General features: G+C 51.6%; 1 protein-coding gene across 6 annotated transcripts in view; it reads left to right on the plus strand.

Moving 5' to 3' along the window:
• Nucleotides 1-25,215, plus strand: part of PLXNA4 (plexin A4) — a 366,609-nt gene that overhangs the window by 54,594 nt on the left and 286,800 nt on the right. The window contains exons 3-4 of one of the 6 annotated variants that reach the window (XM_024737968.1): nt 149-163; nt 23,940-23,958. The exons of 4 other annotated variants lie outside the window; for them this stretch is intronic. In XM_024737968.1, the coding sequence (XP_024593736.1) occupies nt 149-163; nt 23,940-23,958 (34 nt within the window). Of the gene's footprint in view, nt 1-148; nt 164-5,094; nt 5,116-18,550; nt 18,562-23,939; nt 23,959-25,215 lie in introns of all 6 variants that reach the window. One more of the 6 variants, XM_024737969.1, reaches the window with a different exon arrangement.

Below are 25,215 nucleotides of genomic sequence, written 5' to 3' on the forward strand. Positions count from 1 at the left end.
GCTTACTGAGAACCACAACCTCAAACTGAATGGCTCTTAACAAGAGACCAGAAGCCCAGGAAATGGTGAAGAAGGAAGACAGTCAACTGGGAAGATGGAAATGAGGTGGAGCCCCAGGCATGGGCTCAAGTGAAGCTCCAAGGTCAAGATCATGTATGACCTAGTGTCTGTCTGTCGAGCCAGCAGCTAACTTTCACCTCATTCGAAAAAAGGGCTCTGATAATAAGCCAGTGAGTGGTTTGTCACCAACTCAGTTCAATTCAAAGCAATTCAGTTAGTACACCAAATATTTGTGAGTTACCTGTTGTGTCTTTAGTACCTTACCAGGCACCGTCAAGGACATGTAAGAAATGAAAGGCACAGTCTCTGCTTTCGATGAGCTCATCAGTTCGCTGGGTAGAATAAACATTTATACAAGAAGAGCTGGAGAGAACCACGGCTAGGCTTCATATAAACGTGCATCTAGAATTCCGTCTCTGGTCAAGTGCTGTTTGCTGGTTCTTGTATCTCCAACTCGTGGCTTTTGAGAAATGATAGAATCCAGGGTCTCATCTGTCTCTTCAGCTTTTCCCATTTTAGGTCTGAGAGCATGACCAGTGATAGTTTTTCTGGGAAGAAGTAACATCGATGCAGAGGGAATGAGCTTGTACCTGGTTAGATGAGAAGGAGGGATGATTGTTAGATTAAAGGTTGTTCTTTCCAAGAGAGAGTATGGATTCCTTGACTTGCCTCCATCCCTTCCATCTTACTCACCCTTTCTTTGACTTTGGCCTCTATGTAAGCTGACCACATGACTGGGCACTCTATTCAATAAACTCCTAGTTCTTCAGGGGAAAAAAATGTCCTGATTTATAGCATATGCCAATTTCTGTGATGTAACTGTTCCCACCATGATGAGCTCAAGCCACCAGTGGTTTAACAACCAGATCACAGAATCCCTAAAATTTAACAGTCGGCTGTCCTGAGCTTGTGTACCACTGCGAGTCCCCTCCCTGTTGAGCTGGTCACCACTGACCACTTCACAGAGCACTGGGTCCAGATCTTATTGGCAGAGTGGTGGCTTCCATAAAATACCAGGTTGGGTACCCACTGGGTAGCATCCCCTGGGGATGGGAATTTCAAGAAAGAAAATGTAGCTCCATTTAGTACCTAGTATCCCAACAGAATGATCAGAGATAGAAACTGAAAGTTGAGAGAGAGAGAGCGAGAGAGGGTCTTTGTGGCTGTTGGAGTTCTTAAACTTAGGAGAGAAGCTCATCTTTCTGAGCTATGCTGTGTCATCTTAGATGACCTCTGAAGATTATTAAATCCATTCGTAGAAAACTTACATGAAGCCTTCTGATGGGTTAGGGATCAGGACCCCTCTGTTTTGTGTGTGTGTGTGTTTGGTTGGTTGGTTGGTTTTTGCGGTACGCGGGCCTCTCACTGTTGTGGCCTCTCCCGTTGCGGAGCACAGGCTCCGGACATGCAGGCTCAGCGGCCATGGCTCACGAGCCCAGCCGCTCCGCGGCATGTGGGATCTTCCCGGACCAGGGCACGAACCTGTGTCCCCTGCATCGGCAGGCGGACTCTCAACCACTGAGCCACCAGGGAAGCCCAGGACCCCTCTGTTTTCAAGATGGTATCCCGTCACCTTTGCACCCTTTTCACTGAGCCCATCTTCCTCATACCTTCTGATCCATTTTGCTCCAAGGTAATCCCCTTCATCATCGACAAGATGTCAAATTTCCCAGGTCTGGTTGAAAACATCAGTACTTAAGAGGTCAAGGCTTACCTGTCCTACCTCATAGGGATGTGCACTTCCTACAGTTTCCCCCCGCCTCCCCTCCACGTTGAGATCCCTGATGGGATCCCTGATGGGGTCTGAGAGGAGTGTGTGCCCATCCACTAGGAACGATGGGAACAGAGTCCAGGGGGTGCTGAGTCTTGGTGCCTGTGAGCAGGGAAGTGGGTGGGGGGAGAGGAGGTTCACGTCAGCTTCTCCAGGTGATGTGCTGTTCCATCCAGGCTTCTGTGGGAACCTGGAGAGCCGGCTGAAGGTCTTTAAGGCGAAATCAACCAGAAATGTCAGTCAGGCAGTGGAGCGGGGCTAGAAAAATCAATGCTGAATTCCAGATGCCAGGAGGGCAGGAGAGGGGGGACGAGAGGACAGAATGAGAGCATTTGTTTGCAATTCTAATATAACAAATCAACAGATCACTGGGCAAAGATGCCTAATGAAAATGCACATGGTGGATGTGGGCAGGCAGAGACAGGAAGGGAGGGTTGGAAAGTCCAGGCACGGGGCCTGCTGAGGAATTCAAAGGTATTGTGACCATGGCAGTCCTGCTGCCAAGGGCAAGGGTGCCCAGACCAGCTAGCCTTGGGCTGGAATCCTAAATCTGCCACTTATTCATTGTGTGGCCTTGGGCCCGGTACCTCACCTTCTTGGTCCTCCATTTCTATGAAACACAGACCATGTAGGGGTTTTATGAGGATGAAAGGAGATAACCAGGATAGCTGATCCCTGCTTTATGGAAACAGCTTTTTTCTGTTTTTAAAACACATATTTTTTTCTTATTTAAAACACATATTATAGTGACTGGGCATAAAGTTAATTTCCTTTCCCTTCTGGAGGCAGTTTGAAGGCCTTCACCAGGTTTCCTGTCTGGGCCCCTCTGGTGGAACTGGCAAATCCCACTCTTCCCTAATTCTGCTTTCAAATCTTTTTCTAGCTGTACAACGTGGGGCAGATTTTAATGGCACGGGGTCTGCCCTTCCTCATGTGTAAAGTGACGGTTACAGTGCCTAGCTGTCTGGGCTGCTGGGAGGCTGAAATGCAGGGGATGTTGGTTGTTCTTACCTCACCTTTACTGCTGAGCATGAAGCGCAGTCTCTGGTCTAAGGATGCTACATGTAGTATCTCATTTAACCACAAACAACTGTAAGCACCTAGTACTGTTATTCATTTACGGCTTAGGGAGAGGGGAAGTCCGTCTGACTGATTATGCCCAAGACCACACCTGGCTACCTCGGCCTCAGCCCACTGGCCTCCTTGCCTCCATCTGAGCTCTCGCTAACATGATGCAGAGCTGAGTTGGACCTGTCAGGGAGACGTCAGCTCAGCTTTTAGAGTGGGGCAAATGATCCCCTTCATCAAGAACTTGTGAGTTTTACCCTTTAACTATGGCCTTGATTTTACCACCTGTCACGTGAGCCCGAGAGGCTGTGAAAAATGTGGGTGTGAAAAATACCATTATCTATTCAGAAGTGAGTGTCACAGTTGTGCAGGGGTGACCGTGTGCTATAGACTGAATGTGGGTGTCCCCCTAAATTCGTATGTTGAAACCTAATCCCCAGTGTGATGGTATTAGGAGGTGGGGCCTTTGGGAGGTACTTAGGTCACTAGGGTGGAGCCCCCATGAATGGGATTAGTGTCCTTATAAAAGAGACCCCAGAGAGTTCCCTCTCCTCTTCTGCCATGTGAGCACACAGTGAGAAGACGGCCGTCTGTGAACCAGGAAGAGGGCTCTCACCAGACACAGAATCTGCCAGCACCTTGATTTTGGACTTCTCGGCCTCCAGGGCTGTGAGAAATAAATTTCTGTTGTTTACAAGCCAGCCAGTCTATGGTATTCTGTCACTGCAACCCAGAGGACGAAGATAATGCAATAATTTCTGGTCTGCACCAAGGAGATAGTCGCTCATGCACCATCCCCCTAGGCAGCTGGATGCGTCTGTGTGTCTGTGACATGCGGTCTGTGGGCACGACCCCACAGTGGCACCGACAAGGGTTGAATGAGTGGACACCACACCAGGCACGCCCACCCAGCTCCAGTGAGAAGGCTGTGAAGACATCAGGATGCTACGGATGGGAGTTACCTGAGACAAAACTCTGCTCTTCTGCTTCGTAGATGCTGTGGAAGAAGGAACAGGTGGCAGGTGTGGGAGAGTGGCTGCCGGTGTAAGGGTGGCAGTGGGGAGGTGGTTTTTCTGGCCAGATCAGGAAGTTAATGGGAACCCAGCTTAAGGAGATACTTCTGGAAGGGCCCAGTGGTGCTGCTGTTCTCCCTGTGGGAGTGGGAATGGCCACTGTCAGCTGCTTCTGCACTTCCAGAAAAATGATGTAGCGTGTGTGCGCTGCAGGTGTGGTCGGCGGAGTCCTCGATGTGAGTGGCTGGGGGCTGCACACCCCTGGATAGGCGCGCCCTCAGACCACCCAGTCCCTCCCACCCCACACCAACACCCACCTCAGCACAGCTGTGCACCAGGCTGCCCGTTGGTGGGGGCGGGGCTGGAACTTACAGCCCTGTAGTTGCCACCGCTCGTCAGCATACTCCAAGCACAGAACGTGGTCCGCTGTGTCCAGAAGGGAGGTGATTCTTGATGACGACACCGGAGGAAAAGGCATGGTTAAGGGGGTGAGAAGGGGTGTGTTTGGTTTGGTTGCCTAATTTGAAGGAGTGAAGTAAATGGGGGAGAGGATTTCAAAACAAAACTGTCAGATTCTAGAAAAGACTATTAAGAATAGTAAGGCTAAAAAAAAAAATGAATAGTAAGGCTGAAATTTAGCAAGATGATGCTCTTAAGGTCATCTAAATGTTTTAGATCTGGCTCAGCGTATAAGCGGGGTGTTTGGAGAGGAAGAACAAAGTACCCCCAAGGTCACAGAGCGGTGCGTGGCCCCGTTGGCACCTGATTTAGTACGCTGACCTATACTGAAGCCGATCGGTTCCCTGGTCCTCTCTGCTTATTGATAGGATCGACCTATTATCGTGTTTCCTGGATTGGAAACCCACATTTTTAAAAAGAAGCTATGCCAGAGACGTTTTAATTTGAGAGAAGTGCCAGTTTAGAAAATGTAGGGGAACCCTGGAGATACCGGTCTTGGGAAGTTTTCTCCGCTGAGTCCTTCTGTGACAATATTTTCCCTTCCGTGTAACAAAGAAAGGATACAGACACAAGGTTAATTAAGAGGGATGTATCTAAAGGAGAGCTGAGTGCAGAGCAATCCAGGGGGAACGCGGCCGTGACCACCCGCGGCATCGTCGTCACTGCCCTTGATCCCTATCGACTCAGGACGTGCATGGAAACAGACCGAGGGCCCACTGGCAGCTGCTCGTTGACTCTAGAAATGTGCAGGGTGAGAGGGCCTGGAAGTATGATCATGAAACCACCAGTTTCTCTTATCATCGTTCAGAGGGAAGAAACAGTATGCAGGGTGTCAGCAGAACTGCGTCCTGGGAAGAAAACGCCTTGGTTAACTTTACCTCCAGGGAGCACGACTCCTCTTTGCTAAGTCCTGGGACTTGAAGATACAATTGGGAGCAGCCCAGAAGACGGAAGACTCCCTCCAAAGAGAGCAGGGTGTAAAAAAAGGATGATGCCACTGATGGGATTTGCCTTTGCCGTAGGAAGAAAGCTACAGAGAAGGGAGAGGCTCTAGGCATCAGTGAAGGACTATCTTCCAGTTGGGCAAAACGTCCGGTTCCTGCACAGAACTTGAGGGCGCTGGGCCTCGGGGGGCTCCAGGCGTGTGAAATGCAGTGGAGAGGCCCGCTTCCCTCGGGACCTCGGCCTCCTGTGTGATGAAGCCCAGGTTGGCAGTCAGGTGCACAACTGGGACAGCATAGACCCTGCCAGTCAGAACCAACACTGCTTGCAAACAGCCCATCGGACCCTACTAGTGCCACCCCGCTCGGTGTTGCCAGCCTTGGGCTCACGTAGGGGTTTGACTTCTTAGAGCCATGCCAGTCCCAACAACCCATAACCTTATGTCTATCAGATCAGGGCAAGGGGAGGCAAAGGGACTCCAAGAAGAAGCCATACAGAAAGTCAGGAGGCAGAAGGCATTGCTTTTGGGGACAACCTGATTCCTTGCTTAATACCCTCTTTCGTACTAAATTGTAAGCTCCAGGAAGCCTGGGACCATTTTTTGTCTTAGCCACTCTTCCACTCACACTTGGTGCTTAGCCCAGGGCCTGGGGCACAGTGTGTGCTTCATACGTGCTAATTAAGTGCATGAAATGAGTTTGCAGAGGGCGAGCTTCTCTGAGTGACAACTTGGGGAGGACAAAGTTCAGCATCTAAAAGAAAAATGGAAAACAACAGGACGAGTCCTCTGGAGAAGCAGCAGGGTGGAATCCAGAAAGCAAGCGTAGGTAGTGGGGAAAGCTGCCCACTGGGGAGAAGTAAGGTCTTGAGGCATTCCCAAGAGAGAGGGGGCGGGAAGGACATCTGCTAGAACTTCTGAATATGGGTTGGGTGCTGGGAGGATGCTTCGTTTCAATCTTTCCAGGTTTTTCCCCCTTTGTTTCCTGTTTCTCTGCTTACTTACCTGCAATCTTACGTACAACCTGCAGGCTCACCCCAGCTGCTGGCATCTGGGACCTCTGTGGCCCTAAGATCCAGGCTGGTGACACCAAACATGTTCCTTTCATCACCAACTCTTTGCTCCTGACCGATAACTTTTCTCCACCTCTTCAGATGTGTCTTGGACATGCCCTTGCTTTTGCCCCTGGGTCTCCCAGGCCAGCCCCGAAGGCAAGTGTGACCATTCAGGGCTGGAGCTCCTCCCCAGACAGGATGAGCTGATGGTCCCCGAGCCTCGGCAGATCTGGGGCCTCCTTTCAGCTGACGGAGTAGTGACTTGAGGCCAGGAATGTCATTCTTGTGTGCGATTTTCACCGAGAGTTTTGGTGACATGCTACTTTGCAAAATGATTGGCCCTCCTTGCCCTGAAGGTCCCCTTTCCAAACACAGCCCCGTTAAACTTCTAGCCTCATTAAGCTGGGTCTACCTTTGGGATCTCCCACCTCTGACATTCAACCTTTGCTGGCCTGGGGCAAATAAATCATTCTTTGAGAGACCTCCATTTTCCCAACTGGTGGCCTAGCAATAGTATTATTATATGACTGAATAGGTTGTTTAAATGTGGTAGATTCAGGATATCTTTATCTTTATTAGAGAGAGAGAGAGAGAGAGCTTAAAAAGTAATTCCATTCATTACTACCTAGAAAGGTAGAGCTTAGTAGAATAAGCACATGGACACACTGTCGTTTTATAGCCTTGGGATCCCCGGGCAGTGTCCCGTGCTTGGAGACATCAGTGGGAGATAAGCAAATTCTACTGTTCTCAATTCAGTTCAGTGAGTAGGTATGGAGGATGCAGTCTAGCCCAGGCACTGTGCTGGGCACTGCAGACCCTGAAAGAATTAACCATGGCCTGAGGAGCTCCCAGCCCCACTTACAGCTCAGTCTTCCAAAATGCTGTAAAAGGAAGCATCTTATCCAAGATCTCCTATCAAGTTCGGTGACAGCCAAGTTTAGAAATCACTTCTGGAATTTGCATTTTGTTGCAATTCAGGCGAGATGCAGTCTCACAGGGCAGAAGCTAGCCAGGAGAGCGTCTGGGACCAAGTCAGGAGCTCTGTCCCTGATGGAAACTCACCACGTGATTGTAGACAAGCCACAGTGTTGTGATTTACATTGGAAGGAACCCAGGATCCACTATTGCTAGGATATGTTTAAGGAGGCTGAGTGAGTCTTTACTGCTCCAAGCCTTAGATTTTTCTATATACTGTATAAAATAGAAATAATAATGGGATACTTACCTTCCATGCTACCTTCCATGGGTTTTAGGAAATAAAATGTGAAAACAGCTGTCAGAATATATTTGAAAAGTAAGAAGTCCATAAGGCATCTGGATTCTGCCTCTAGAAGCAAGCGTCATCCTGCTTAGCAACCTTCTTTGCTCTTCTTTCCCTTTTCTACCAGGTGCCCCAGTGAACCCTGCCCAGCGCGGTTGTAGCAAAGAGAGTCAGATACAATTTTTAAAAACATTCTACTTATGGGCAAAAATCCCTTAGCAGCATCTGGGCTCTAACCTATGTAGAGTTGGCTCTTTCCACAAACAAGTTCCTGATAATCACCCTTCATGGTGAAATATTTGATTTATTCGATGGAGGTTCACTGGAGGGCCTTTCGAAGAGGAAACTGTGTAATAACATTTACTAGGAGCTTCAGGGACAGGGAGGAAGGAGCAGAGAGCATTATGACCACACACCCCTGGAATTGTTACCATATTAAACCTGTGTTCCATGAGTGGATGGATTTTCTGATGCAGTTGGGTATCTTGCCTGTGGACAGTGAAATTGCTGTCCTCTGCCACAGAATAAATTACCTGTCAGGCTCTTTTAAGTAGTTTCAGGATGGTTAGTTTGAAGACAGCAGCACACGCCGGGGAAGGCAGGCGGGGCTCGGGGTGGGGAGAGCTTACTTTCAAAAGTTGCCGGTTGCGTGTCATAGTGTTATTTGCTGTGTCGTGTTGATCTGGTGTGATGTGACAGCTGCATGTGAGAGGCAGAACCTCAAAGACTTGCGAACTGCCTGCCAGCTGTTTGTCTGCGCACCTTACATCTGTGGAAGGCAGTGGAGAAGGTAAACCAAGGCTCCCTTTTTTAAACACAGGGATCCTGGCATTTTCCTGCAGTTTGAAGCTCAAAACTTTTAGAGTGGCCTTGTTGTGGGGAAATGGGAGGATGTAAACTAACTGACTCCTGTAAAAATAAAAGTGTGTTCTATGGCAGCAATGCACAACCCCACACAGACCCATGCACACCTGCATGCGTGCGTGGGCACACACACACACACACACACACACACAGAATAAGGTTTTCCAAGTAGCTAGCCAGAGTGTGTTATCCTAATCCCATACAGCTTCAGAAAGTACGTACTGTTTACTTAATTTTAGGACATTTTCTGGGGTCAAGAACCAGATGCTTTTCACCCTGGTAATCCCCCGGCCAGCAGGGCCTCTACGATCACAGGCAAAAAAGGCAACTGTATTAAAACATTTGCTAGTGGCTTTAGGGAAAGGGAAGGGAGGAGAGAGCAGAAAGAATTACTACCACGGACTTTGGTTGATCATCTATCACCTGATCTGAGTTCAGGGCTTGCCCCCTTAACCAGTGCTTTGCAAATGTTTTGGTTCCAGAAGCTGTTTGAGCTGCAGAAAATGCCTTTCCTTGTCCCACAAACATCCCTGGCAACTGTGTCACCTGAGGTGAACAGGAAGTGTAGTTATGCACTGATATATGCATATGCGTGGATTTATGCATATGTATGTATACGTGTTATATGTGTACGTATTATGTTCATATGTGTATGTATGTGTTTGGACGTGTATATGTGTGTGTGTGTATACACATATTATATGGATACCCACTCATTCATGTATTCTCAAGTGCAGATGGTCACCCCTTCTGGGGTACCTGTCTGCAGACAGCCTGGAGCATTTTGTGAGGCTCTCCAGGGCTGGCCTCCATGACTGCCGAGCCCGGGCAAGGTGGGCTGCTACATCTGTGGTCCATGTGTCTGAAGCCCCGGCATCTACCAGCTGAGGTGCAAGTGTCAGGGCAGCTGGATCTGGCAGAGACTATTTTCTGCTTCTCAGTTCCCTCCAGGCCAGAGATAAAGCAAGAAGTGCGGTTTCTGAATGAACCAGGGACGTTTAACGTTCTGGCTGATAGTATAGCACGTTATACATTATACGTGGTAATAACAGTGAGTTGATTACGTGCTGCCTGGGATAGAAGGTTTAAAAGGGGCATGACAGTTTGTCTCAATGCTGGTTGAAGAATTAATACATCCGCATGCTTCAGAGAGTCATGGCCTGTTAAACCTTCGACACCATCATGTAAAAGCCTTTTAACAACTTATTTTCCAGCAATAACCAGTTGATTTGAACAAAACTTTTCGTCTTGATATGCTGACAGTTAGTCATAAAGGAAATTGAAAAAAAAAAAAACAACCATGAGGTCAAGAAGAGAATATAAATGTGTCAATATAAAACACATTTAAAACCATGGGAAATTATAATTTTTTAAAACATCTATTGGGGGCTTCCCTGGTGGCACAGTGGTTGAGAGTCCGCCTGCCAATGCAGGGGACACGAGTTCGTGCCCCGGTCCAGGAAGATCCCACATGCCACGGAGCGGCTGGGCTCGTGAGCCATGGCCGCTGAGCCTGCGCGTCTGGAGCCTGTGCTCTGCAACGGGAGAGGCCACAACAGTGAGAGGCCCGTGTACCAAAAAAAAAAAAAAAAAAAAAAATCTATTGGGCTCTTAGTAGGTGCTGGAAAATGGGCTAAGCCAGGCCAGTTGCTAGCAAATGGTAAATATGGGATACTACCACAGTCTCCTCTCAGAGTCCTTGCTTTACCGTGATGCTATATAACATCTTTAAATGTGTTAGGCTAATACTGAGATTATCTGGCTAGAATTATCATCTTAGGCTAATATTCACTGTGTGGTTAGGAGGTGAGCCGTTGCATGTGGGAAACGTGAACAGTAGCTGTGCTGCAAATAACGCCATTATGCATCTAACACCCCTTTATGTTTGCTGTGTCATTTTGGACCTTTGACAATGGAAGCCTGGAAAGTAGCAATAAAAGAGATGTTTATTGAGTGCCTACTACATGCCAGGCTCTGTGCCCAGTGCTTTATCCATGGATTATGTGATAAAAGCAACCGACCATCACTTAATATTATCTACGTCTCATAGATGAGGAAATTGAAGCTCCAAGTGGTCGCATTGTAACCAGAGTCTCACCCTTTAACCTCACGTTACCAGCGTGTGCTTTTGGCATATTGTGTGCAAACCCGTTTACGTGCTTTCATATCCGTAAGTTGTGCTGAGACTTTCCCGCAGGGAGTGTACCCAAGACAAGCTTCTCAAAGCCACGGCCAGTTTCCCCCAGAGTCAGGACGGACTCTTTGTCAAAGAGACGGGAGCCATCCTCCTACCACTACAACCACGCGCTGAATGCGGCTCCTGCCACTTCTCACTCCCGCCCTGTCCTTCACCTCCTGTCCTCAGCCTGCTGACACTGCTCGGGTGACGGTGTGCACCCTCGTCATCGTGGTCCCCACCTCTGGGTCTTCCTGTATTTTCAGGTTGTGGGCACTTGGTTTGCGTCAACCTGGGGAGGGAGAAATGAGGGAGATCTCTGCTTACTTTGCACTGGGTGAGCCAACAGAGGGAGGAGCTGGAAGAATCAATCAGGGCGCAGGGGGCAAAGGATCTCGTGGTTCAGATCCGGCAGCTTTTTTTGCATCAGGTGCAGCTCTCCTCTCATTCCTGATCTGAGCTATGCACGGTCACAACTCAGACACCCACACACCACCAAGTTTTGCGGCGTCATTTGTAAGAAAGTGTGCGTCTGTGTTCGCGCACACACGCACTGTGGCCACATCCCTCCCTGCTAGATTTCTGCCCCTCGAAATTCAGTTTCATCAGGGCCTTTAATAATTTCAGCTCTGGACCATGAAGGGGAGGGGCAGGGAGCTGCTTTCTGACAGTTGGCAAAGACCTGGATGTTTCAGGATCTGACTTTGGATGCTCTGTGTCCTGACTGCTGTGTTTCTGGAGAGTCTCTTTTAAGAGTGAAACAGACACCCAATGCTAGTTAGTGGGTCCCCTGGATTGGATTCTCCCCTCCACAGAGTCAGCTAGTAGCCTTCCTCATCTGAGGATTCAGGGAACCCAGGAAGGGGACCTAGAATGTAATTCCCCAAGCTTGGTCTTCGGTACCCATAACGTCAGGTCCAAAGTCAAGAACAAGTCATGCTTGTGTGAAGTGGAACATCCCTGGGGCACTGGAGCCAGGAAGCCCAGTCAAATCCAAGCCACATGGCCCCGCACAGCACCTGCAGTGGTGGAGTCCAAGTGTCCTCAAGCCCTGAAATGCCTGTCTCCTTTGGTGGAGTATGGTGGCTGGGAAGCCACTGCATGGACCCCATCCCAGCTTGGGGGGGGCGGATTTCAACAGTCATTCCTAGTGTGTGGCAGACACCCTTAAAGCCTCTCCCTTCTCTCTCCTGTTCAGTAACCTTCTCACTAATTTCTGTCCTTGTGCTGATTTCAGATCTCCCAATGTCTTTGGATGGTCAGCCATCAACTAAAATTCAGTGCCCCGATTCTCCTTGTAGCAACTTGGAGAAGGTTGGAATGGTTCTCTGGGACTCTCCAAGGGTTGGAAATTTAGGGGAAGACAGCCTTGCTTTGACTGGGACCTTCCACCCCTCTGGCTCCTTCTGCTGTGTTTCCAGTGGTGGTGGCAGCCCTTGCAGCTAGGGTGCAGGTGGAGAGCTGGAGCGACTGGCTCTGTCCCCATTGCTCATAATCTATGGGACAGGCCTTTCCCTGTGTCCCTCTCCCCCGGCTCCAGGACGGCAGGGCGGCGTAATTATCTTGGACAGCTGCACCATGTTCATTGCCATGGCCTTACCTCATCAGTCCCCTGTTTTTCCCTCTAGCTGCTTAAAATATAAACCAGATCCCTTGTCCCCCGAGTCCGACTCCCTTCAGAGCGGGACGGAGTGCAGTGTGTCACATGTCCTCTGATTTGCAACGTGTTTGGGTGATGACGCCAGATGGGCACGGGGGAGGGAGAGGGCGGCTCGGAGTGTGCAGAGGGAAGGGAATTCAGTTTTTCTGGGGCACCAGGCCCAGTGGGTGACTTCAGCGAGCTGTTTGCCTCTGAGGCCCCATCTGTGGATCAGAGGGAAACCTGTAAGTCACCGGTCATTTTCTGGGAACTTGAGGAGCCTGGAGTCTGTGCAGAGTCCCTAAGCCATAAACACTTCACTGCAGTGTAACTCTGGAGAACGTCGGGGCCACTGCTGTTTCCAACCCCAACACCATGGAGCTAGGGTTGGAGGCTGCAGTGCCTGTTTCCTGCTGGGCACCGACCCAACCCTCGCCTCTGCGTCACAGGACTTATCCTTGGACTTCGGGGCTTTGCAAGAGACGAGAGAGAAGAGAGAAGAGAATATCCCAGGGCACCGGAAAGGGGGAGGGGTGTGTGTGCAGGCTCAGCTGATGTGCCCACAGGCAGCCACACTGGTACATTGGCCAGTGCCCTCACGTGTCCCGCGGGTGCCCGGGGGGTGGGTGACCAGATCCCAGATAAGCATCCCTGACACGGGCAGTCCCAGCACACACTCGGACACAGATGACTCCCACACTTCCGTCAGGCTGTGACTCTTAAGTCTTCCTGCCACTTTCCACTTTCTTGGATGCCCCTCATCTTCCTTCCCCCCCCCTCCCCGCCCCCAACAAACCTCACCCTGTAAGCTCCGGCCTCCCTTCCCTTATAGTATTTGGGGTAATGGGAGGGTGTTAGTGGTCCTCTTGCGGGGGAAGAGCCGGCCCGAGTAGGGGCCACCACGGATCGGATTGAAGGCTCCATCAAGAGCACTGATTAGAACAGGCTGCAGTAAGATGGAGCGTTGTCATGGAAACCAGCTCTTGATGTTGTCCAGATTTCAGAATCTCTCTCCTCTCCCCACCTTGGTTTTTACCGCAAGGCTATGGCAACATGTTTGGCAGGAGTTTGTGGGCCCACAGCCTCCTCAGATGAGGACCTCGGATGTCAGCCAGCCTCTGCCACAAAGCTGCCCTTCTAAATGGGGATGTGGCCCTGCGTGGCCAGGAAGCCTGAAGCAGGACCCACGTACCTCCTGCTGTGATCCTGAAGATACAGCTGGCGTATTCGGATGCCAGAAGCAGAGCCTGAGGCCCTGAGATGTGCCCTCGGTGTGTGGAGAGGGGCGGGGGAGAGATGGGGAGGGCTGGGAAGGTGGACCCTAGCTCCACCTGCCCCGCAGTGTGGCCCCAGAGCAGAGAAGCTGGGAGGAGGAGGCGGGCATGGGGTGCACGTTGCAGGTGAAAAACCAGAGTGTGGACTTGGGTTATCACGCGGGCCAGAATTCAGGCGTGGCTCAAGTGTTCCGCCTGCACGGGGGGCTTATCCTCTAACTCCTCCATACCTACACCCACCCAGGGTCACGATCGCGTAGCCAAAGGTGGTGAGAGTGGAGCGAAGTGTGACATTCTGACTCAGCACATCATCATTCAACCCTGTGTGCCTCAGTGTCTCCAGACAGCAAAATGAGGATCACGTCCTTAGGTCTGACCGCATCCATCCAAGGATGGGATCAATCTAAAAAGAGACAGCAGAGGGCAAGCTCTTTGGAAAGGAACAAGTCTTATACAAAGTAAAGAAGTCATCATTGTCGGGAATTTACCGTGAGATGGACTTGGAACCACAGGACTTAACCGAGAGCCCCAGACTGGCCTTTGTCTTGGAGAACGTGCATGTCTAAGTTTGAGTTTTGCTAAATTTCTGGGAGAGACACTGCACAGTGCCTACAGCACGTTCACCCACCTCTCCTCCCTCTTTGCCTCCCCACCGTGGGCAGCAGGCATGGGCATGGCAGGGAAGCCACCAGGCTGGTTAATGTGGGCTGGGCCCCAGCTACAAGTGAGGTGGGCACCCAACTGTGCCAGAAAACCGTGCAGCTAGGGGCTGGGTGCACACTGTGGCCAAAGGGAGCATTGAAATTCGATGCTGGAAGTGCCAGGTCTGGTGCCAGTGAGGGGGCTGGGGTTGAGGACCGGGAGACAAGGGCACAACATCGGGAGCCGAGGAAACGTGGGAACAAGGCGAGGGGAGACCAAAGGCAGACAGTGTCCTGGAGTCGGGAGGGGCCGTGAGGTGGGCGGCCAGCTGGGGTTAACGGCGGTTACCGTCATTGCACTAACAGGTGCCGAACCTTTGTTGATTCATTGGCATGGGCCGTTGTCAATCCCTAGGGATCTGGATCCCCAGTGTTTCTCTCTGTGTATCCTTAGCCTGGGTTCTGGCATGGGGAGCATTTTGTTTCTAATTTTCCTCCTCTGCCTTCTCAAGTGAGTATAATGAGGGTACAGAGGGACTTCCCCAGTGTGGCAGTTCTTTCCAGAATCCAGGGAGATGTAGATGAGATATTCGGAGGGCAAGGGATGGCCTGAATCCCTTCATCTCACTTCTCAGGAGGTCTGGGGTGTCCCAGGTGGGCTCTTCTGTCTGGGGGCCTCTCCTTCCAAGCAGTAAAACGAGCCTCAGTCTAAGTTAGGAAGATGGTAAAAGGTAAGGTGGTATCCAGCTGATTCTTTGTTCTGAGAACAGAGTGGCAGCTTCAGAGGCAAGCCAGCCACTCTCCTCTTTTGGTGGTGTCCGTACTACACATAAAACCCAGAAAAACATCCTGTTTCGAATGGCTTTGCTTATGGTCACGTGTCCTCTGTCAGGTGTGTTTTATTTGCTGTCCTTTTACCTCAAGCTGCCTGCTTAGCACTGACTAGCAAGATGGGCACCGAAGCCTTTGCTGGTGTTTATTTTAGGATGGAAGGTGTTGGAGGATGTGCCTCACCCACTTTAGGGACCCAAAGGCATGTTTCCAGCATCACTTTGGCCATTATGATAAAAGGGTGACATCAAACCAGTTGCTGTAATAACAGGCAACATCACATAGTTGTCAAAAGTGATGAATGATTTTCACAGTCAAAAATATTGATTCTTTTTTCAAAAATTTTACTTTGGTAAGGGGATATCCATAGAACTTCGGAAATGAAATATAGCTCCTAAATCTGTCAACCCTGTCGAATACTTTAACCTTGTCGTTTTGTCCCTGTTGCCGATCGAGTACTGGTATCAACCAGAGCTCGAGAGAATTACCTACATAAGAGCAAGCAGAACGATTAGCATTTACAGTGGTATGATGGCAGCACGTAGAAGAGACATGATAACTCTAAGAGTGTATTATAATTCTTTGCAGAGATGTTATGGGAAAAAAAAAAAAAACAAAACACTGACACGGAACTCAAAAGCCCCAATTCGAGTTTCAGCAATGCCATTTCTAGCTGTATGACTTTGGACAAATCGTTGAATCTTCCCGGCCTCATCTGTAAGAGGAAGAAATGAGCCTGCCTCCCAGGGATGGATGGTGTGAGAAGCAGATGCAGCATATACGTGAAAGCACCATCACCTGCCGATCACTGTTAACAGTGCTCTCTGCTCATGGGCAGTACTTTACAGCCTGCCCCTTCTTACGCCTTCCCTCAGTTTTTGCATCTGTTAAATAGAGGCAGCAGTCTAGTCCTTGCCCACCCCTCCCCCCTGCACACACACTTCCTCCCCACGTCTCCCCCATGTTAGTGAAGAAAGAATAATAGATGTGAAAAGCTTTGAGTTCCTTGAAACCAAAGAGTGGGATAAATACTCTGTATTGATTACGATGATTATATCTGGGACCAGAAAAGTAGGATTGCCTGGTTGCCAGTGGCAACCGGCTGGCAGTGCTGCTGAGCTGGGCTGTGTGGAGAGGTGCCCTGGGAACTGAAGGATGTTTTTTTTTTCTCTTTTTTAAAAATCCCCATTCCTCCTGCCTTGGTCTGGCATTCCTGGTCTTAGGAGACGTGGTCAGTCGTCAATGGGATTTGAAGGGAGTGGCAAAGGGGGCTGACTCCGGGCGTCTCTGGGAACGGCTCACGAGTGGCTGGCAGGCGAGTCTTCCGTCAGAGTTACGTTTCCTTCAGATGCAGAGATGGGAGATCCAGCTAGTTGGAAGGGAGGGGGGTGGACAGAAATTGGACCAGGGCAGAGAAGAGGCTGGACCATGTGCAGAAACACAGAGCCCCCAGGGGGATAAGGGGCCATCTGAGAGTGGGTGGGGTGGAACCCACAACTGAGGCCCTGGGTTGGGTACGGTGCGGAGAGGCTTGGTTAAAGCCCTGTCCTCCGCCCAGGTCTGAGGCATGTGTTCATTGAGGGAGGAGAGGCCTCATCCCCATCTCAGGTGGTGAGCAAATCCTCAGTCTCGGCCCTGAATTCCAGAGTCCTCTGCCTTTACGCCAGAGGTCCCAGTGCTGGACTACAGTGTGTGCTGAGCGCGTGTCACCTCATGGACCCTCACGTAACGGCTGTCCTTGTTTATGTAGTTTACACGGCAGGGAGTGGTGACGTCCAGATGCCGGCTGCGGCCGCCAGCATCGTGCACACCTGTGCTCTGTCTGCCATGATGCCGATCATTTTCCCGGCAGCTCGGAGCCTAACAAGTAGCTGATCACTAATCTTGAGGCATCCGAAAGACAGGCCTGGCATATTAGAGGGCCCCTAGACGTGCCTGCTAGCCAGAGGCTTTGGCTCGAATCCCTTTGTGACGCCTCTGTGTTCTAAGACAAAAGGCCTTTGGCCTGTGGGTCAAGACTCCCTCCCTCCCCCAGTGGTGGGGTCTGGGAGCTTTCTGTCGAGCACGACTTTCCTGACCCAAGTCCTGTGAGGGGCCGTACCTTTCTGGCTGCTGGCTGCCACTAGCTGACTCTGGGGGGTGACCAGGGAGGTATGTCAGCTTCCTGAGGGTGTGGTGAGAGCCCCACGGTCCAGGGTTTGGAGGGTGAGAGAAGCAGTGGGGACTGTAGAACGCTCTCGGCTACCCGCCCCTCTGCTGAAAAGAAGCTGCCCTGGTCCAAATGTGACTCCTGAACAATGGACACAATTTGACCGCGGGTCACATAGGAGTATGTAGTATATATCACAGCCCTCAGAGAGCGTGTTTATGAGTTATGAATTTACCTAGCGTTGTGGAGTCATTCTGGTGTAAAAGTAGCAGGCACCTAATGTGTACTGAGCGTATGTAAGCACTTCACATGTGTAACTTCATCTACACGTCACAACGATCCTACGAGGTGACTGCTCCATTTTCTTACATTTATTCCATCTTACAGATGCGCAAGCTGGGTCCCAGTGAGGACTGACCATTTACAGTGAGTCAGCGCTGGGGCTGGACTTGAGCCCAGCTTCTCTGACTCCGGGGTGTGTACTCGTAACCACTAATCACGTTACGGGCCCCCCCCGTAGCCCCGTCATCCCAGGCCATTCTTCTGCTCCTCCCACGAGTGGCCCAACCCGCCTGCTTCTTCTGTCTCCCTTGTTTATTCCCGTCCTTATGTACTTGGCTGCCATATTAATTTTCCGAATCTCATTGCCACCCAACCACCTCTGTTCGGAAGACTCAACACCTGTACAAGTTTAAGCTCCTTTGCCTGCCATTCTGGGGCCTCGGGCGATCTAGAGAAAGCTCACCTCTGGGCTCCTAACCCTCATTGTCATTCCTCTCGCTGCATGCAGGAATCAGCAGGCTGAACTGTTGGGACTCTTAGATGCCAGCACGCCTGAGGCCCTTGCTGGTTATTCCTTCTGGCTGGAATTTCTTCTCTCCTCTCTCTCTAGGCCCCAACTGTACACACCCAGATCTCACCCATCTTGTCAGGCTTAGCTCAGCTGCCTCCATTGTCATTGGGCCTTTCTTGATTTCCTCAGCCGGGCACAAATTCTCCCTCCTCTCAACTGGCATAGGGTTCGATGTGTCTTACGCCACTCACCATTTCGCTCTTGCGCATCCATTCATTTACTCATTCGTTCAACGTTTTCTGAGCCTCTCCCATGCAGTGCTGGGAGCTGGGGATGAAAGAGGAATAATAGGTCCCAGCCCTTAAGGTACTAACTGCATGGAGACGTGGTACCAGCGTGTGCCTGACATCTGTGCCCGATTTTCACCTGGCATAGTACCGTGGAGGACATGCAACACAATTGCTTTGAATGAATGAAGGTGCTTGATACTCTCTGATGCTAAAAGGAGAGGCGGCAGGAGGGCACAGTGTCAGGTTGGGATGTGCTGCATAGAAAGCCAGGAGGTTGGTCCTTAAAGATCTTATATGCCAGGAGATCTTCTCTGTCTTATCTAGAGAGGGGCAAATTGGAACACAGCCCCTCTTCGGTCCTCTTCTGAGGAGGAACTGCTTGTCCGGCAAGGGAAACCTCTCCTCCGCTTGCCCAGCTTACTCCTGGGGACCGGGTGTTCACAGATGGCAGGGATGTCTTGACCAAGACTATTAGGGTGATTTCCTGAGGGCTTCCTGTGGTTAACATGTCAGTGTGACCCAACAAAGACTGACCACCATGACCTTCCAGACGCCGTGCTGAGTCCACAGAGTCATGTTTAGGCTCTGGGTGTGGAGCAATTAGAGAAATACCAACTTTTCTAGCAATGTTTTGGAGCAGGGGTCAGCAAACTCCAGTCCACGATCTGGCCGGCCACCTGTTTTTGTATAGGCCTCAAGTGAAGAATGGTTCTTCCATTTTTAAATGGTTGGGGAAAAATATCAAAAGAAGAATAATATTTCATGCCATGTGAAAATATGAAATTCAAATTGCCGTGTCCATAAATAAAGTTTTGCTGGAACACAGCCCTGCTCATTTGTTTATATCTTGTCTGTGGTTGCTTATGTGCTGTAACGGCAGAGTTGAGGAGTTACAACAGAGATGACTTCGCCCACAAAGCCTAAATATTTATTCTCTGGCCCTTTACAGGATAAGTTTATGAGCCTTATGCTAGAGGATGAAGTTCTTTCTATACCCATCCTTTTTGGTTAAGAATAAAGGACTTCCCGGTCTGCAGGGCCAGTCAGCTGCTGGCCTGGGGATCAAAGGCAGGTGTTCAGGGTCCTGCAGATGGACAAAGCCTTGGCTTGGGGTTTGGTATCCTGAGTTCTTGGGGGTGAGACCTCTTCTTCTCTATGTATTTGGTCCTCATAAGTTTGGGCTGCATGGCACTATGAAGAACAGTAGGGAGGTTCCTTAAAAAGCTAAAAATAGAGCTACCATAAGACCTAGCAATCCCACTACTGGGCATATACCCTGAGAAAATCGTAATTCAAAAAGACTCATAGAAGCGATGATACTCCCATAAACATGTAAAGAAAAAAAAAAGTTTGGGCTGCATGTTCTCTAAGGGCCCATCGTCCTCACAGGTGGTTACACTTCTTTGGTCTACGAGCCCTTTTCTGTCCAGTGGTCTGCACTGCATGAGGGTAGCTCTGGGCCTCCCAGACTTGTCTTCTGAGGCTTTAGCCTGGGGAGCCATGAGGGCACCAGCTTGGCCAGCGGGCGGACACAGGAGTTCCCTGGCTGCTCCCCCGCCCAGGGTCCCAGTCCTTGTGCGCCCACCGCTCACCAGGACCACCATCTTTTTCCTTACATTGATCCCTGTTTGGACTCAGTGTAGCCTTTTTTTGAAGCACCCGAGATCTAGGCGGACTGTAATTATGTAATTCATCCTCGTTATCTTTTCTAATTGTTCTCTGAAGCTGTTTCCTAAACTGGCTGGAAACAATTGCAGACCGGAATGGAGTGGGGAAGCAGGCAAGGAGCTGGCGGCCGGCCGGCCGGGGCCAGGCCGTGCACTGGAGGCCTCACCTGAGGGGGTGGGCCCAGGGTGGGGGCAGAGAGGGCCACCCCTCACGGGCCCCTGTGTCTGGGGGTGGGAGTGGCAAGAAGAAGCGTTTACTGAGGGGCTGGGAGCTTTGGTTTAATCATTCACAAATGACAACCCTCCCTGCTGCTCCCGGCTCCACAGACCGGCTGTTTGCCCTTTCTCGGCTGCCTCTGTGATGCTGGTAGGGCTCCCTGGGGATTCTGCCAGTCAGCAGGGAGCAGGGCCCTTCCTTTGCGGCTTCGAATTGTTTGTGCCATCCATCACCCCCAGAAAGCCAGCGAGGGCCTGTGGAGGGAGAATGGGGGGCTTCCTGCTGTTTTGGGCCCGGGTGGGTGAGTTGGGGCTCTTGGTAGTGTCTCCTGGGGGGAGCAGCCGGGGTGCCCCCTTCTTTGGGCCAGAACCCCAGGAAAGGGACCCAAATAAATGCTTCCTGCAGGACCTGCTGTTAGGAATGTGTTCCCCGGCTGCACAGCGCCTTGCGGGACCAGGCAGAGGACAGCACGTATTGGCGGGGGAGCATCTGGGGCATCTCTCCGCCCCCCGGTCTTCCTTAAGGTGTGCAACCTAGTCTGCGACCATGACCTCCTCCCCTCCCTGATTCCTCTCCTCACCTGCCTGCAGAAACAAAATGAGACAGCTTCCAGTAAAAGTGCTGAGTTTCTAGAAAGGGCAGACGAGCTGGATGCGGCAGAGCCGCCCGCCCTGCCTGGTGCTTGAAGAGATGCCCGCCCTGGCAGGTCATCAGTGCCATGTCTGTTAACGTTCACAGAGCCCCTCTGAGGGAGGGGAGACAGCGATGCCCCTTTTCCTATTGGGAAAAGAAGGAGTAAATGATGTCACAAACGGTCGAAGCACCCGTGTGTGACAGGTACTAGAGGAGGCGTTGGGCACAGAAGATGGAGACAGGTAGAGCCCATCCCTGGGACCCTGACTTTCCAGGTGCCACGATGTCGACACCATGCTTGAAGCCAAGTATGCCTGATTCCAAGCTCTTCCCACCAGACCGAAGCTGCCCACTGAGGCAGAGACTGGTCAGGCGGAAGCTGTACCACTTGCTTGGAGGATTCAGCCCAGGGTCACTTTGGGTGGGGTGGGGACCCGAGGAACCGTCACTGGTGCGTGTGAGGGTGGGGCGGGAGGCAAGGTGTCCTTCCTTTGGCTGGCACTCTCTCTCTCTCTCTCTCTCTCTCTCTCTCTCTCTCTCTCTCTCTCTCCCCCTCCCCACCTCAGTCCTCCACCCCGAGCACCTAGGCTCCACTGGCCATGTTCAAGGCCCCGAATCCTCTTAGCCCCACACTCCATTCCTGCCCCAGCAGGCCACCTGGCCAGTCCAGCTACTACCCCATCTCTCTTAAGGCTCAAGGTCTGGGGCGAGGGGTGGGAAGAGGTCCCAGGGCATTCTGTGTTCTGGAAGCTCTTTCCTCTGACCTGGCAGAACACATAGCGTTGCAGCATCTCCCGCAGTTGGCCCACCTGGTACTGCTTCAATCCCCAAGACTGCTGGCATCTCTAAAGCTCGGGATTGCCTTTGTCGGGACATCTAGGGTTCCCTGATGGGTCTCCGAGCAGAGCCCGCTCCTGTGCCCCATTTCCCGTTCAGCCAGCTGAGGTTGATCCCCGGGGGGCTGGGTGGGCATCGGTGGATCCAGCCTAGGTGGCCCCTGCCTAGGCCAGCATTTCTCAACCTTTTTCTCCTTATCACCTTCCTCCACTAGAAGAAAAAGTAAACTAATTTACAATTCTTCCAAATGCGAAGGTATGCTAAGGTATGAGAATTTGAGCTTCAGAGGGCCACAGACCGTTGTAATATCCAAGAGGGTTGTTTGCCCTCCATTTTCACCCTCCTGGGGATGCTCTTGTCCCCTTGAGAACGCAGGCTGTAGGCTTTCCAGAGCACGGTTCCAGCCTGGGTGTGATTTCTCTGTGATCTCCTTTAACATATAGGAGCCAGGGTGTTCACGAGGGAAGAATAGCGTTACAAGGGCTGAGGCAGACGTACGGATCTGCCACTGGAGCAAATGGTTTCTCATGTCCGAGCCTCACTTCTTCCATTAATAAAACTCAGACACCTGCTTCTGCTCCACCAGCGAGGAGGTCACACCCAGGGTCAGGCACACATGACACTGGCCACACGTGTGGACCTCACCGTGGGGTCAGGGGTCGGGGAGCCCCATTCTTCCCTTAGCTTCTGCCCCACGGCCCAGCCCGAGGAGTGGTGCCCCAGGCGAGGGGGGCCCCGCTCTCACCCCCTTGGCTGGCAGCTCTCCTGGGTGTCACTGCGGGACAGTGGAAGGCCGGCGATGGGCTGGCGCTGGGGGGTGGTGCTGCAGGAGAATTGGGGGCACTGGGAGGGGTCACTCTTTTCCTTGGCCTCCCTTCTTTCTTCAACCCCGTTTGTACACAGCCTCCCCTCTGGTGGGGAGGCCTTCTTGCCCCTCCCCCAGGAACCAGAACCCCACTGTCCTGCCTTCCCCCTGAAAGAGGCACCTCAGAACCTCTCGCCTGCATGTTATGAAGTGTGTTCTCAGATTCAGGGCCAGGCAGTTGGGGGCCACCGGGCAGGATTTGCCTGCAGGGAGCCAAAGGGCTGCAGAGGCCCCATCGGCCTCCAGTTTGGAACGGGCTGAGCAGGTCACCACGTTCACGTGCTGCCCAGGTCCCACCCGGCACACGATGCGGTGTTTAATGGGAGGGCGCAAGTGAGAAACAGGCTCCTGGAACCTGCCCGTGGCTCCTGTCTTTTCTGTTCCTTCCAGCATCCCTCTCCTCTCCCTTTTTCTCTTCCCTTTCTACCTCCTTGTATCCATGCCTGGCTGGGTGTCCGCCTGCTGGCCTGCCTCTCATTCAGCTGAAAGGCAGGTACCCCTGACCAAGGCAGGACTTGAGGTGGGGATGTTGAAGAGGAGGGAGAGGGGGAATGAAGAGAGGCCCACGCATTCCAATAAATAGAAATTAACCCTCCCGGCCCGGGTCAGACCTCTGTGTCCCTCCTCTTTCCCACCCAGGTCATAAAATCCGCTTCTAACTTACCAGTTCCCCTGTTAGTACCAGAAACACACAATTAGCTTTAAAAGTGTGGCTCCAAGCTGTGGCCAGTTAGAAATTTATGACTTTTTTTTTTTTTTTAAAAAAAAGCTTTCCTTTAAAATGGCTAATTAGGTGTAGTTCTCCAATGGTAATTTTAAAAAATGAGAATTGGTCTGCACTTTGGAAGGAGGAGAAGAACTCTCCCACTTTATTATCTTGGCACTGGGGAGGCACAGAAGAGACCAACACAACCCGAGCGTTTGCGCAGCCTCCAAGGACAGGGGCCCGGCGCCGGCCCTTTTATGGGTTTGGCAGCGGGGGCGGGGTGGGGGGGGTGCGGGTCGGGGAGAAAGGTTTTCTGTGTTCCGGACGGCTTCCTTGGGAAGGGGATGTGGCACAGCGCGTCTGGAGAGGGTGGCCAGGGAAGGGCAGGGGCTGTAGTGGTTCGCTCACCTGGTGCAAGACACCGGGCCCTAAGGTGGGCCTGAGAGATGCCTTCACAGTGGCTTCCAAGGAGGATGGATGGGTGGGGCGGGTACGTGGAGGGCTAACCCCAAGCAGGACTTGCACCCTGGCCAGGCCACAGCCCTAGCACAGAGCTTGGCAGCTGCTAAACCACATGTTGGCAGAATGTGCCATTTGCGGGTAGGCTGTTTATTCCAAGAACAGTTCCAAGTTGAACCTAAAGGGGGCAGAGCCCAGGCGTGTGGTGTCCTCACAAACGCTTGGCTCCTTGCTTGGCTAAAGGGCGTGCTCAGGAGACGGTCCGGGGCAGTGCAGCCCAGGGGGTCGCCGTGGGTGTTGCTCCCCGTGGCCTGGGGGGGTCCAGGGGAGAGCGGTGCACCCTCCTGGAGGGACGTCCCGTTATCCCCTTGGTGCAGGCGCTGCTGGCTCTAGTCCTTCCATCCCCATGCGTTGCTATGTGAATAACACAATTACGAAGACACAGAACCGGGATAAACAGAAAACATCCAGCAGCCGAGAAGGCGGGAGGGGGGACCCGTCACAATCAGATATTTTGTTACTGGATCATTTCAGGGAGGAGTAGAATTGTTTAAAATGCTGTGCTATTGCAGAAGGGAGGAGTGATGAACAATTAAATAGATTACTCAGTTTTATTTTTCAACATTAGCTTTTATCAAGGCTTTCTCCCAGCTCACCTCCTCTCTTTGGCTCCATTACCATCTCTAGGAAAGCCAGATAGAAGTGTGACTGGGACTGTCTAGCCCCGAGTCTGCAACCACTGCCCTGCTCTGCTTATGGACTCAGTTTTACCCATCAGTCAAATGGAAGGTGGGGCTGCCCCTGCAGTGTGTTTGTGGCAGAGGACAGATTGGATAGGCTGGGTGAGCAGGGTCTGAATCCTGGCGTTACACTTCCCAACTGGGTGAGCTCAGGAGGATCGCTTTATAAGCTCTGGTCTGTTGGCAGCAATCAAATAAAATAATACACAAATTGTGCAAAGTGGAAATAAAGACTTGGTATTACTGTTATAAAAATGAATTGAGGGCTTCCCTGGTGGCGCAGTGGTTGAGAGTCTGTCTGCCGATGCAGGGGACACGGGTTCCTGCCCCGGTCCGGGAAGATCCCACATGCTGCAGAGCGGCTGGGCCCGTGAGCCATGGCCGCTGAGCCTGCGCGTCCGGAGCCTGTGCTCCGCAGCGAGAGAGGCCACAACAGTGAGAGGCCCGCGTACCGCAAAAAAAAAAACCCAAAAAAACAATTGAGATCATGGATGCAAAGTATCTAGTACAGTGCTGGAAACGTGCAGCCCTCTGGAGGGCAGCTTTTACCATCTGACTTACCCTTCTTGGATAATTCCGTCATGCCCACTTGGGAGGCTAGAGAGGATGAACGCAGCTCAGGCCTTGTGTAACCAATCTGAGCCACCTCAAGGGGCTGGAGGGACAGGAATGATAAATGACCCACTTTCCTTTTCCCTGGGTCTCCGAGGCTGACGAGGCAGGGAGGCTTGGTGCCCTCGGCTATGGGAGGGTTTGCCTGAGGGTCTCACCTTCAGAGGTTTCCTGCAGTGCTGGACCACCTTGTCT

This window comes from Neophocaena asiaeorientalis, unplaced genomic scaffold, assembly GCF_003031525.2.
Source record: "Neophocaena asiaeorientalis asiaeorientalis breed wild unplaced genomic scaffold, Neophocaena_asiaeorientalis_V1.1 scaffold364, whole genome shotgun sequence".
Lineage (NCBI taxonomy): Eukaryota > Metazoa > Chordata > Mammalia > Artiodactyla > Phocoenidae > Neophocaena > Neophocaena asiaeorientalis.